The sequence below is a fragment of the Dermacentor variabilis genome, chromosome 9 (assembly GCF_050947875.1).
Source record: "Dermacentor variabilis isolate Ectoservices chromosome 9, ASM5094787v1, whole genome shotgun sequence".
In the NCBI taxonomy this organism is placed as follows: Eukaryota; Metazoa; Arthropoda; class Arachnida; order Ixodida; family Ixodidae; genus Dermacentor; species Dermacentor variabilis.
Window position 1 is genome coordinate 106,358,164 of NC_134576.1, and position 14,072 is coordinate 106,372,235.

Below are 14,072 nucleotides of genomic sequence, written 5' to 3' on the forward strand. Positions count from 1 at the left end.
TATGATAATGATGACGATGCCTGTGTTGGCGCATGCCTACATACTCACAACCTCAGGAGCTCCAAGGAAACACTGCTCTGCCCGTGAGAGTTTGCTTGCGAATACGACCTTCATAAAACGGATCTGAGGGGAGCTCCAATACGCCTCTCACCCGTTCCCCCCGTCTCCCCCCCTCCCCATAACACCCCGCTTCCCATTCAGGCTGCAGACCAGGCCTGTTCTTTCCTAATACAGACTTTTCATTTAATCTCGCTCAATATGCTTCATACCACAGTTATCTTTCAGCCCTCCAAGGATCACTACTACCAGCGTTCTCTATGGTAGTGGTGCCGTAGGCCAAACTTGCGAAATCGGTCTACTGGCACTGAGAAACAACTCGCAGTACATGCCACAGCTGTCTATCTTACGACTTCACACGCAGGTAACCGCATAAGAACAGTTCAAAAAATTGTTTTACGAATTTGCACGTCAGTTTCCCGTCATATAGGGGAAAAAATATATTCTGATTAAGCACGCCGCCTTTGCCACTCAATGTTTCCCGCGAGCTGCTCCAGGAAAAAGCAGAAGAAGCTTATGTCGCGAAGGGTTCGCGCACCGCAGTGCCTTATGATATTTTGCTTGGTGCTCCCTTTAACGGGAATAACATATGTGCGATTAAACATCGCCCGCAGGCTTCCCTGCTACCATGCCTTCCGTCGTGGCACCTACGCAGAACACCTGGAGCCGATGGTCCAACGCAACTAGCCGACCTCAAGACACGCCCTCCAGCAGCGAAGAGCCCCTCCAGTACCACTGCCACGCGCCTTACGGTCATGGCAGATATCAGCGGCGCACTCTGTTTTTCTGCATCGCTGCAGTGGTGTCCTTGGAGTGCCACTCTAACGCTTTCGTCCTCATCACGGGCCCCGTGGACCACTGGTGCAAGCCCCCGGCCGCGTTCCTCAATCTTTCAGTCCAGGAATGGAAGAGCATCGGCATACCTGCCGACGCGGAGGGCCGCTACAGCCACTGCTTCTTCTACTCTCTCGCAGGCGCCACGGCCAATGACACGACCGTCAAAGAAATCCCCTGTGCAGCCTGGGACTACGACCAGGATAGAGCCGCGACTACGGCGCGTAGCTTCTGGAACATTGTGTGCCACCGGCGCTGGCTCCTGGTCCTGGGCAACACCGTCTACATGTGCGGAGCTCTGGTCGTGGTTCCCGTGGCCGGATGCGTTGCGGACGCCGTCGGCCGCCAGCCCGTCATCAAGGCGGCCGTTCTCACATTGGTCGCCACGACGGTGTTGAGCTGCTGCACCAACTCCTACCCTGCGTATCTGGCCACGTGCTTCGGCAACTCCGCCTGCGTCAGCAGTGTCTTCGTGCTCACTCTCATACTGTTGTTCGAGGTGACGCCGCTCAGCTATCGAGCCCTGTACATTAGCGTGACGGCCTTCGTTGGCGTCGCCGCGACGGACATGTTATTCCTCGTGCTGACAGCGCTCCGCCTGCCGTGGTCCGTGGCCCGCGCAGTTGCTCTGTCGCCCACATTCGCGCTGCTCCCCGGTCTCTACTTCATATTTGAGTCGCCGGTGTGGCTTCTCACCCACTCGCGTGTGCAGAGTGCCGAGGCCGTCATGATGCGAGCCGCGGTTATCAACGGCGTCGAACCACAGAGGGCACTAGACTCCGTGCACCGGCTGCTCGCCCAGCTTGGCAATGGCCAGCAGAGCGACGCGCGGATATCGCTGGTCAGCCTCGTCACTCCCGGCACCGTGCGCACCAGGGCGGCCATAGTGTGCTGCATCGACTTCTCCATCATGCTCGCCTTCTACGTCACCTCGTGGGTGAGAATTCACCACGAATCACCCGGGATGAAGGTGGCCTTCGTATGCCTGTCGCTGCCCAGCTACGCGGTAATGTACCTCGCCATGACCACGTTTGGACGAAAGCAGTTCCTCATGGTCCTGCTGCCGGTCTTGGGCTGCATCTGCACCGCGCGAGGCGTGGCTGTTGACGCAGGTGCCCCTCTACTCTCCGACGTCCTATTGATCATCGCGAGGGACTGCGCCATCGTGGCCATTCAAGCCACCTACCTTTTCATTGCCGAAATATCCCCGACGGCCGTCCGCTGCGTGGTAATGTGCGTCGCGTACGCGTTTGGCCGCGTGGGCGCCATGGTGGCTTCCGGGCTGGAGCTCTTGCGACACTCTGGACGCGAAGATCTGACCTTCGCCATTCTTGGCTTCTTGATGTTCGCTAGCTTCATCATCGTCCTATGGCTGCCGGAGTCGAGCTATGGCAGGTACACGACGCGTGGTGTTCAGCCGAAGGACGAAACGACTTTCCCGGTGCAGCAGCCTCAAGCTGTGACGGAATCCAAGGCTGCGTTGCCGGAAGTCGAGAAAAGCTGCCCGAGTCCCTCGCAAGTGCATAGAAATGGCGGTGGCAGCCATGATGCGACTGGCAAGTCGTTTGCGATTGACACGAAGACCAGAACGCGCCGGGGTGTCTCCCGCTCGCGCAAGAAACAAAGCCCCAGTAAAAAAATACGTGCTGGGACGATGAGTGACGTGGCATCCAAACGCGCGCCACACTAACAATGACAATAGGAAAATTTCTGCCCATTGCTGTCAACGTTGATGGCCTCTTCTGTTATTAGTAAATGTGCCCAATATTTTTCGGGGGTCTTGCTTACGGACTGGCTCCTAACGTGCCACAAATATAGCTTTACTAAATCCGTCGTTGCTCGTTGCATGGAAGGTCTCTTTGAAATGCGTGAGGGCTTGTCGTAACGAAGTCTTCACTTTGAATCAACTGGCGCATAATTTAAAAGGGCCCGTTAGATGATCTCTAACTTTCTGTACCAGAAGTGCAAACTGCATTTGGCGGCAAGAAATGGCGATGAAATTCGATTAAAATAAAGCTGCTGTTTGAAAACGTTATTAGTAAATAAGTCACTAGCATAGTGTAAGCAGTGGACAACCGTTACTTATTGATTTTCATAACCAATACTCGTTCGCATGACTGCAGATATTGTCAAAAAAGCATGCCTTGTCCTTACTACTTCAAGCATGAACCAACTAGCCCAACAAATGTTTTACTTCAGCCAGTTTAAACTGTCCAAATCGTGAAGGTACGCTGCTAAATCCAGCCATCGATTTAAGTCACTGTCCATCTTATGAAGTTCAACTTTATAAATCTCACCTGTGTGAGCTGTTTCGTAGCGATGACCATGATACGCGCCATTCATGCAGTGTCGAGGTGCGTCGAGGTGCGTATCGAGATGCGCATTGCGATGAACGTCAAGCACGACGCAGCTGATGAACGTCAAGCACGACGCAGCTGACTACGCAGTTAGCTGCGTCGTGCTTGACGTTCATCGCAATGCGTTGTCTCAGGGTCACGAGCATAGACGCACGAGTTACTTAACCCACGGCCTTTTAACACAGACTATAACACAGAAACAATCAAAGAACATGTTTTCATGTTTTGGAGCTGGTACCTGCCCATTCGCCATTAGGCACTGTGAACTGTTATGAGCGTGCTAGACGCTTCCATTTTTCGCCCTCATATCGCCGACACCGGTTGCTAGACAGGCGATGAAAATGATAGACTATGCCAAACGGCAGTGGCTCACTTTTCATCACTCGTCTGAGTGTTGTGCACTGCGCTTTGACGAGATCAAGCTCACAATTGTCCGTGCTTCGGATATTGATCGCGAACGTGTGCAGTCATACGAAGAGCATGCACACTTGCACATTTTCACTACTCGGACAGTCTTGCCTCGTGATAAGCGATCAAAAGTGCCACGGCAAATGTATACAGCATCTCTCCAGTTTTGCTTCCGCCATACGTTAGGCTGTGTGTTCTGGCGCTGCTGTCAACTCTGAAAAGCTTCAGAGCAAAGCACATATTGACAAATGGCCGCTGGCCTCCCACGGTAAGTTTGTGGGGTGTCTTGGGACAAATGAACGACACCAGAGTAGTGGAAACAATCGCAAGGTCATTTACTGCGCCTTTTGTACACTAATCTAGCCAGCCTAATTATTACCCATAGAAAACACCAGTGGTCGCGCGACAAATCCAGAATGTCCAACTCATCGCGACCGGATAGCGAGCAAACATTTGTGCCTCCATGCTGGACACTAACGCCTAATCGTTTTCGTGTACGTTCACGCGAACGGTGGCGCGTTCGAACGATCGTGTTCGTTCATTCCAGTGTCCTGCGCCTAAGCCTTTCGCAGGACGGTGGCGCGAACGGTGGGCGAGCGCGCGAGACGCCCGAGCCGCTCACCGACGCCAAGCCAGACCTGCGACGCCAAGCCTGCTCCCTTTCGCGCCCCAGTAACCCCTCCGTCAGGTGGCGTTAGCAGTGCAACACTCGCGCCATCTCTCGTAATATGCTGCAACCACACCGACCGCCGCCGGGGCTTAGCTACGCGAAGAAGCCGGCATACAGGAACGAGAGCCATGCGGGGAAATCAACGCCCAGGGACGCGTGAGAGTCGAGGATCCGAGCGTCCCCAAAAGTTTCCCGCGTAGATAGTGCAGCAGTCGCGTGCTAGCTGCGCTGCAGGGTGCCTATAGCAGCGTTTCTTGGACGACAGCGTGGATAATACCAGTAAGCCTTGTTCTGGCACGAATCAAGTGCAAGATACATTGATGGCGCTTAGTCTAAATGCGTTCGTTCGTTAACGGTTGACATCGTACAGTGGGACTGATCTTTCTACACAGAGAGCGTTAAGGGAGTAGATAAAGCTCGTTCGTTCGTTCATGTAATTGAATAGAGGGATCTTAGAGGATGCCACTGAATTCTGGCTGATCAAAGTGAAGGCAAAATCATGATCTGGTCGAGATATGCCGTATTAAGGGACTCTAGAATAATTTTTCCCGGATGAGGTCCTTTTACATGCGCCCAATGCGCGGTAGATGGTCGTTTTTGCAAACCACCTCCACCGGAAGAAGGCTTCCGTAGCGGACACCGAGCACGTTACTTCTCACAGCGAAGTGAACACATTTCTTAGGATTTTATTGGCGCGTGTGTTGATATTTGTTTACTGACGCTGAATTATAACCGTATAGACGTCGAACCAAGGACGTAAAACAAGTCGTCTGCTCTCCTAAGGAGATGCGGTGTTCTTTTTAGAAGCTGCTTTTGGCTGAAAGCTAGTTGCTAGTCCCGACAACCTTGGGCGACAGCTTTTGAAACTGTCCCTCGTTGAAGCCGTGGCCAGGCAGCCGCTTTCTGAAGCACAAAATCCCAAAGCCGACCGAAGAAGTGCCCGGGCGCCGGTTATTTGTTGTCGTCGATCACTTTGCGGATTTCATTGATGCGGTTGTTGGTACCGTTGCACGATTGAGGCGCCATTCCGTGTGTGACGTTGTAAACGCTCCATCCTATGACGTACTGGCTGGTTTTCGCGTAGCCCAAGCGGTGGTAGGCGGCGACCATCTGCAAAGAGTGAAGTGCGCGCACCAGTCGGGACCCCTGTTTGTCCGAACGACTGATGTCGTAGGGTCGCTTGCTTGAAGAAACAATGCCCTCAAGAATCGAGTTTTCGCCCAGCGATAGCCTTTACATGACACGAGGAAGCTATTAAACTTTGTTAACTACGCATGCCACAGTATTCAAATCGAAACAAAGCCCGATCGGAATCAGAATGTGCACTGTATTCAGCTAACGCTGTGTCTAAAAAAACAAAAACATTTAGATTACACAGATGACGCGGAAAGGACAGTGCAAGAAAGTCTGCATTTGGAATTTAATAAGGAAGCGGTTCGCAGCCAAACATGGAAATTGAATGCTTTACGATACTACAAGACGGTGTATGCCAAAAAAAAAAGATCATTCTTCCCATCCCCCGCGACTCATGCTTCACGCGCATTTGTAAACATGAACAAATTATAGCAACAGGAAAATTTACGGGGTGTTATTGTTTTAAGCGTTAACATAAGCTTCTTTTTTTAAATCCTTGGTGGCGTGTAGCACAATTCTAATGGTTGAGCTGGTTTACTCTCAGAGGTGGGCGTTTTTTGCACGAGAAATCAAAATAAATATTTAAATAATAATAAACGTTCGCTAATCAACTTATAAACAAATTATTCTATAGCACACATTGCAAGTCACAAATTTTAGCCGCTGACTTCGAAAACCATATTAAGCTTGGGCCGAATTCTGAGGATGACAGCATTTGTGAGAGTTTCATTCCCAAGGGTTGCTGCAAAGTGCCTGAAAGAGGACCTTTGTCTTTTAAGTGATGTTGAATACACAGCGACGTTTCAGTCACCGTCGACGGTGCAATGGTGCCCGCGTCCAGCTGCTTAAGCACAGCGAAGACGCGCCGCGAATGCCTGCTTACCTTGTGTCGCACCGTCTCTGGCGTTTCGAAGGACACCACGCTGTGGTGGCTGCCGTGCTTCGGGGCAAACATACAGTCACCTCCACCGAAATACACTGCAGATGTGCCTCTCGAGTCGTGCTGGAAGAAGTCTTTGCATTCCTGAAACACAGAATGCCGCTACAGATGCTATTCAGGGCCAGAGTCCTTTACCAACACAGTAAGCGTTCAACCTACGCAATATTAGTTCCCCAAAAAATAAAAGGTCACAGGCTCAGTCTTATGCAATTTTTATGTTTATGCTCTGCATCCCTCATAAGCTGTGACGAAATAAAAGCAGCGAATGAGGCACTGCAAAAGTGTGCGAACAATCTAAATCATTATTGGGTAAGCTTGTACTCTCGAGGAGAGTAGCAGCACTGAAATACAGTGGTAGCGGAAAGCATGGTCAATGGTCGTCGAATCTGGACCCGTATCCACACAAAAAGAACATCTCTTACGCTACAATTGTTCGTAAGAGAAAACTTCAGCTAATCCTTATACCGGACATATTAGCGAAGGTGGTCAGGCAATGGCAAAGAGCACTTGCAGGCAATAACATTTGTCAAACGGGGACATAGCTTCGGGGGTCCAGTCAAGCCGCCATTTTTACGTGCATCACATTCCTGAACAACTTCTCGGGCTCGCCTACATTCGGAAATGTACAAAAGCATTCGCATCGCGCGCGGTATATTGATGAGACGATTGACACTGTCGCGCTGATTGCGCTTGAGGATCCGCGACAACGTTCAAGGATTTTGCTCTCGCGTAGGCGCGTGTTGCACCGAGCCACAATCGACGACAGTGGCAATTCGGTGAAAAGCGGTCAGCGTGAAAAAAAGCAAAACGCGTACGTGTGCTAATATTTTAAGGACACTTCTATAGCGAAGTCGAATCCTCTTTTGGTTGAGTTAACTGTTTTGGTACCAAATGGGGACGCGCAGGGCTGGTATTACGCCGCGGAATCATGAACGTTTCTCGAACGAAAGCCCGCCGGTGTCTTTAAACCGATCGCTACAGGCAAGAGAGCAGAGATGTTGCAATGAAACTTTGCTGCAATCGAGTAGACCTCGCGCTCATCTGATGCAAGCCGCAGGAAGAGGTGTCGCCAAGTTGTTAGGCCCGTAGTGATAAAATTCTTAATGGGCTGCCACAAAGAAAACGCGTTCGGCTGCTTTAGGGAGTTGAAGTGTTTAACAGCCTTTATGCACACTTCTGCTTGTGTCAGTGACCTAGATGAAGACTACGGCATCCGCGAAAGAGTGCGTCTCATACCTTAGGAGGCATTCCAGTGGTCTTTCGTGTCTAACGTATCGTATCTAACTAACGTATCTGCTGATATTGACAGCGCAGATGCACTAAAAGTGTTGGAAATGTTCCTCTTTGCGTTTTTTGCAGCAAATCTAGCCAACCCATGCTTATTTCCAGCCTTCTGAGTCTTATAGCGTTCTGGCATTCGGATAGTATTTTCAATTCTACTCAGGTTTTAATGTCACCTTCGTTGAAGCGCAATGCACGGATACTCATCGAGTCACTCCACCGCCGTATCTGTGATCTTAGCGATGAAATTTGGAAGCTTATGAAACGAAACTAGCAAGGACGCAAAAGAGGAAGGCTTCCGGCTGCCAAAGGTCTGAACTTTGCGTAGACCTCGAAAACGTTTCTTGTTTACTACTTGCACTTACCTTGTCGTAATAGCCAGTCGAGTGATTGGAGGAGGGGACGAGCCCGATGTCACCAGTGCCTATGTCAGACATTCGCACGTGAGCGAATGTGTCAATACGTAGACTTAGCGTCAAGGTGAAGTTTACCTTCGGCGCCGAGACGCTGGCTATCAGATCTACGGCGTCCATCTGAGACGAAATAAGAGAAAAAATTATAACCACTGTTCCATCCTGCAGACTCTTATTGCGTATACACTACAGCTGCAACACTCAAGCTAAATAAAAATGAAACAGATCTTCAGTCGTTTGAGGCAGGCTCTGCCGACACTGCCTCAACACGTCATCGGCATGAAGTTCTTCACATTACGACAATAAAGGGCTTTAGCTTTGCCTGATACGTGACACATTGGACATACTATGCATTTGTGTCTCATACCGCTCCCTACAGCGGCAAATTAGTATGAGTGTGTAGGAACATGGCAGCGGCAGGCTATGCCTGCATCACCCGCTTCGATTCCAATGCGCCCTTGCTGCTTGTTTTTTGTTGTAAAAGCAAAAAAAAAAGGAAGGTCAAATCGACCATTCCTTTGTCCTATATCAATCTGAGGACGACGGATTAGAGATGTTTTGTACTTAATATTGAAATTAACTGTTTGTATCGACGCTGCTATGCCCAGCGAGACGGCACCGAGCGTAGAAACTTTTGTCATTACCACGTGGACAGACGCCGCCAAAGCATTAGTGTTGATAATGCGTTGGCGATGCAGAATGCTCTAAAGGCCTAACCCTTCGCTACATCAGTAACTTGATTCTACGCTCTACACACTATGCGACAGCAGTAGGCTAAACGGTTGATCTATTTACATGCCTACTACAGCGATTTCGCGGAGGACTAAGCCTATCAGGTATATCACAATGACCATTTCCTGTTTCTCGTTAACTTTTCCGCCAATCTACTTTAGGCGATAGACCAAAATACACCATTTGAAGGTTGAATGCAACCGCTTGGAGGCACACTTGATCGATCTCTGCATGTTCCCGACGCGTCTAGTTCATTTAGGAAGGAGTTTCGTCTAGATCTTAATCAAGGGGAAATGTCAACCTATTGTAACTAGGCCGTTTTCTCGAAGCCGTAGAATATGTTTTGCTTATTTATGATAGGACGCTGAAAAACGTATAGGACAGGACACGCGCACTTGTTTGGCGACGTCTGTGTCCTGCATTGTTTATCTGTGCCATGCGTACACCTTCAACATTCACCAATAATACTACCACTAAACGTTAAAAAAATAACTCGCGGCAGCTGCCTTGACCCAGTACCTCGAGAAAAGCGTCGTGTATCTTTTCCTGAGCGCTATGTGTGCCACGCTCACGGTATCGCCCTTTTCCTACAAGTGCCAGGACAGCAAGCATGGTTACATTGCACGAACTGGGAACTTCTTTATTATATTAGAATTATTATTACGATGACTATTATTACAATACCCAATACCAGCATCAAATTCAATAAGCTAACGAGTATCTCGGGGCCTCGACATAAACATTGAGCTTGTCTGGTTGAGCAGTAGTATGACTAAAACCACAACAAGTCTCCATAGCTGTACATTAAGATGCAGCTGCTTCTCAACAAATTCAACTCAACAGGCAGTTCTTCATTACTGCCCGCATCAACGTACCCAAGACGGTGTAGAAAACTGGCAAAGCTACAAAAAAAGAGGAAAACTGGGCTAATTGGAGTTCAGACCATCTCAGACACAACGCTTGGGAGAAATAAAAAACACCCTATAGAAGAACACGGAAAACACGAGAAAACATGAATAGTGCTAGTCTTTTTTCCATGATACTGTGTCTCTATTGTCCTCTCGTCTTTTCTGGGTCCTTCATCTAAGCGCCGTAAATGTCTCAGGTGCCAAAGCCAGGAGTTCTGCAATCGTTTATTTGATCACGCTTGGCTACTTCCTGGCCTTACCAATACACGCTGCAAAGCCAGTTGGTACATAATTTTGGCTTAAGATTATCGCAAACAGGACACCGACCAGAAGGACAGGACAAGTGCAGACTTACAACTTCTGAGTAGATTCATGGCAGTTTGAAGTAAACTTCCCGTCCTGTCCCTGTCGTCGACGTCTTTTTTTTTCCTCGCTATTCCTAACCTTACATTTCTTTCTCTAGGTTTTGTTATGCGGGCTATAGGCTGTGTACACCACAAGGAACGTTGCGCAGTGACCCACCATTTTGATTTCGTTCGACATCGGCCAGCAGGCGTCGCCCCAGGCCGACGACGGTAAGACGTACTTCGTTTGTTGCTCCGTCACTGTGACGATGAAAACAAGGCTGATGGTGAGGATGCTGCGAGCGAACAAACGATTGACGATTCAAGTTAGTGACACAAAAACACTAGTTGACGTGGTCTATAGAAAAGTCGCACTTTTGACACCGCTTCATTGAGTACGTTTCTCAACCAGACAGGACATTTCGTGGCAATAAAAAATAGACGAACAAAGCACTGCGCATAAAACAAAGGACACTTGTGACAGTTACAGAGTTCTTTTGTGGAACGGTGAAAAGCCCCTGCAATGTACCAAGTTCGCGCTTACTACATCTGATCCTTCATCAAGTTTGTGCAGTGCGCTCAAACGTAGACAGTAGTGTGAAGCATAAGGACGACACTGTGTATGATGGCAGCGTCGTACTACGAAGCTGCTGTATTTGTATGGCTGCTGGACGGCCATGACCATGGGTCTGTTGCTAGCGTAAAAACAAAAAGTGGTTGAGAACAAGGTCACTCGTTCGATTATCGACTACGGCGCTCGTATTTCAAAAAAAAAAGGGGGGGGGGGTAGAATTTTATGAAGAAACAGTGGTTATATAGAGGTAAATGTGAGATAAATGCGTTACCCTTACGTCGCACCCGCTTGAGGTCCCGGTTCCGTACTTTAAATTACGTCACGACATTGTAAAGTTTGTTCAGAAGCTTACTCGACACATGTCCTGCCTCTTCGAGGAATGCAACTCATGGTGGTCCGGAGCAGACCACTGTAAGTTACAATATATAACTGGATTTTTGAATGGGTCAAACGTATTTAGAAAGATGAGAAGCAGAACTTCGCGTTTAGCTTTAATTTATTTACCCAGCAGTTGCGGTCGGTGAAGCGACCTTCATATATATATATATATATATATATATATATGTAACTTATTTCCGTTTTGGCATTCCTAATGCTAACACATGAAATGCGCTTCGGCACCAAGCCTTGGGTGGCAGATTAAAGAACCTCACGTGATCTGCAACTATCGTAGATCGTATCTCGCACCATGTTTGTTAAATCCTGCTTCTTTTCGTTCAACAGCTAGCTGACGTTAGCTGGAACACTTACATGCTCCCAAAGCGAGGGACAAGGCTGCCGCTATCATATCCTGCCGCTAGCACATTCGAATAGTCGTTCTGATCGCAAGGTAAATGTGTACGTGGTAGCGAAGCTCTCGTGAAAGCCCACGAGTGCAGAAAATGGCGGTTCACCAGCGGTTTCTGGTGCTTAGCGGCATCTAGGTGATGAGAGGATACTTCCCACGGAAAAAAAATTAAAGCAGGAGTGACGCCATATGCTGTAAAAAAAATGGGGGGCGTAATTTTTGTCATTAACGCGAAAAAACTACTGTTTATCTTTCTTTCTTTTTTTGCAGGCTTGCGATGGTGAGGGAACAAACGCGAGTCAATGACATTTTAATTGAAATCAAGAAAAAGAAGTGGACATGGGCAGGACATGTAATGAGGAGGGAAGATAGCCGATGGTCATTAAGGGTTACGGACTGGATTCCAAGGGAAGGGAAGCGTAGCAGGGGGCGGCAGAAAGTTAGGTGGGCGGATGAGATTAAGAAGGTGGCAGGGACGACATGGCCACAATTAGTACACGACCGGGCTAGTCGGAGTAGTATGGGAGAGGCCTTTGCCCAGCAGTGGGCGTAACCATGCTGCTGCTGCTGATTATGATGATGATGATGATTTAAAAAATTAAATTATGGGGTTTTACGTGCCAAAACAACTTTGATTATGAGGCACGCCGTAGTGGGGGACTCCGGAAATTTGCGCCACTCGGGGTTCTTTAACGTGCCCCTAAATCTAAGTACACGGGTGGTTTTCGCATTTCGCCCCCATCGAAATGCGGCCGTCGCGGCCGGGATTCGATCCCGCTTCCTCGTGCTTAGCAGCCGGACACCATGTGAGAGAATGTTCTAGCAGATCCCGAAGCTGCAATTTATCGTTAGTGGAGGCGAATATTTGTGCTCACGGGCCCAGATTCTCGGGCACCACGCTTCCGGCGCGACCGGACGTTCTTGCACGCTGCAATCTATAACAATCCTGTAGAAGCTGTGCGGAATACGGCCGACGCCGTAACACAGCTCGAACATGCGCCGCCGTCTTACCGGTTGATGGCGCTCAGAAGGCCCTCGTAGACGCCCCGTCGTATTGTGAGACTGGACGGCTTGAAGGCTATGAAGTTACAGACCTCGCTGGGACGTACGCCCTCGTTTCTCAGAGCGTTGCTCAACACCTGCGAAACAGTAGATCAAAGCACGAGTGCTTTAACCCCTCGGTGAACGAAACCACTCCCGTGAGACGTGCAGCGGCAAATGGGTGAAAGAGAAATCCGTCTTCTATGTCGCATTCTTGAGCTCGCGTGTCATTTTCGCGTTACTGCACGCGTGTGCGAAACGGTTAAAGGACGAAACAAATTCCAGTAGGCTGTGTTAGGAGCACAGCCGTGGTGGGGTACGTGAATCGTCTTGTGCATGATGCAGAGGCTCTATGGGCACGAGGGCGCAGGAATGACGTGGGCAAAATACACAAGTTACATTTATTCGCGCATTATAAAGTTTGCCTGCCTAACTTACGTTGCAGCTAGAGGGAAGGAGGGGGGGGGGTTTACGGCCTAATTTTACAATAGTACTTGCTCCCTATTCGTAGTGGGTCCGTCTGTCTTCAAGAGGGCCTTTGGGCACTACAGGATAAACAAATGACCCCACCCTGCTGGTGTCGCTCGAGTCTGCCCTGCGCCACTGGAGCCCGCCGCCCTTGTGGATAGTTGGGGCTCAAGCGCTTCGTTTCGGCTTCTGCGCTGCACTTCCTATGGAGAAGGACCACTCCCGCCTTATCAGAGCGGTTGGATGTCCCTCTGTATTACTGCCCGAGCCTGCTAAGTCACGTCATTTCTGAACCATACTTTTTCAACGTAGAGTGCCGTAGCCGAGCAAGCTTCAAATTTCTGAAGAAAAAAAAAATGTGCCCTTGTATGTCTTATGACTCCCGACGAGCACAAGTTTGGGTTAGATTATACCTACTATGGCTGAGTCAGCGCTTTCAAATGCGACCACTCCTGTTCGGATCGACAAACGTACTGCCGATCTGTGCCTCTGTGAACGGCGAGCGAAAGGCCAAGTTTCTCTACGATTGCGTCATGCTTGAAGGCGCGACAGTGGCGCCATCTGTGCATGCAAGGCTGGCATGACCCAGCAATGGCCTTTTTTTCCCTCTCCACAGCTATACTAAATTGAGGCGCGTAGATAGAACGGTTGCAAAAAAATATAAGCGATCATACAAGTAAAACTTTGTTAATACGTTCCCGTTTAATAAGTAATTCCGGTTTAAATATAGTCGCTACACGTTCTCCGCCCTGCCGCCCTTGAACTTAATTGAACTTGAACTTGACAAGCATGTGATTGCCGAAATGTTGTGCGCGCAGACAAAGGTAACGACTGCAGTCACCACCGATAGTGACATCAAAACGTGGTGACCACGACGTGTTTAATTGCAGACTAGAACATACATCACACCAACGACACTAGGCAGGATCAATCCGGACCTTTCTGCTGAATGCCCGCACTGCGGCTACGAGTACAACTTCGAACACATGCTCTGGCTGTGCCCTGCCAACGCGGGCACGGACTTTCCTGACCAGTCCTCCAGGGACTCAGCGTTCAGAAGCACAGAGCTCTGCGCTCAGCTCAAGGCTGTCCAGAGGGCCCGGGCCGTCGCCGAAAGACTCTGT

At 49.3% G+C, this 14,072-nt stretch overlaps 2 protein-coding genes across 2 annotated transcripts; one reads left to right on the forward strand and one right to left on the reverse strand.

Moving 5' to 3' along the window:
- The first annotated feature begins 685 nt into the window (after window positions 1–685).
- Window positions 686–3,330, forward strand: LOC142558482 (solute carrier family 22 member 7-like). Its single transcript, XM_075670614.1, has 2 exons — window positions 686–2,447; window positions 3,209–3,330. Exons 1-2 carry the CDS (start codon window positions 686–688, stop codon window positions 3,328–3,330), a joined length of 1,884 nt encoding a protein of 627 aa, XP_075526729.1.
- A 1,823-nt stretch (window positions 3,331–5,153) lies between these two features.
- On the reverse strand, window positions 5,154–12,579 carry LOC142558116 (uncharacterized). The gene is made up of 5 exons (XM_075670274.1): window positions 12,451–12,579; window positions 10,257–10,374; window positions 8,047–8,214; window positions 6,344–6,484; window positions 5,154–5,436 (listed from the first exon to the last, which is right to left on the reverse strand). Exons 2-5 carry the CDS (start codon window positions 10,275–10,277, stop codon window positions 5,278–5,280), a joined length of 489 nt encoding a protein of 162 aa, XP_075526389.1. The 5' UTR covers window positions 10,278–10,374; window positions 12,451–12,579; the 3' UTR covers window positions 5,154–5,277.
- Window positions 12,580–14,072: the final 1,493 nt, after the last annotated feature.

Bases quoted from the DNA above. Each gene is read 5' to 3' on its own strand.
- LOC142558482 (XM_075670614.1), top strand. From the start codon at position 686: ATGCCTTCCGTCGTGGCACCTACGCAGAACACCTGGAGCCGATGGTCC. The intron at 2,448-3,208 runs GCAAGTCGTTTG...GCTGTTTCGTAG, and splicing joins TGGCAGCCATGATGCGACTG to CGATGACCATGATACGCGCC.
- LOC142558116 (XM_075670274.1), bottom strand. From the start codon at position 10,277: ATGTCGAACGAAATCAAAATG. The intron at 6,485-8,046 runs GTAAGTGCAAGT...TCTGTGTTTCAG, and splicing joins CGACTGGCTATTACGACAAG to GAATGCAAAGACTTCTTCCA. The intron at 5,437-6,343 runs GTAAGCAGGCAT...CACTCTTTGCAG, and splicing joins CAGAGACGGTGCGACACAAG to ATGGTCGCCGCCTACCACCG.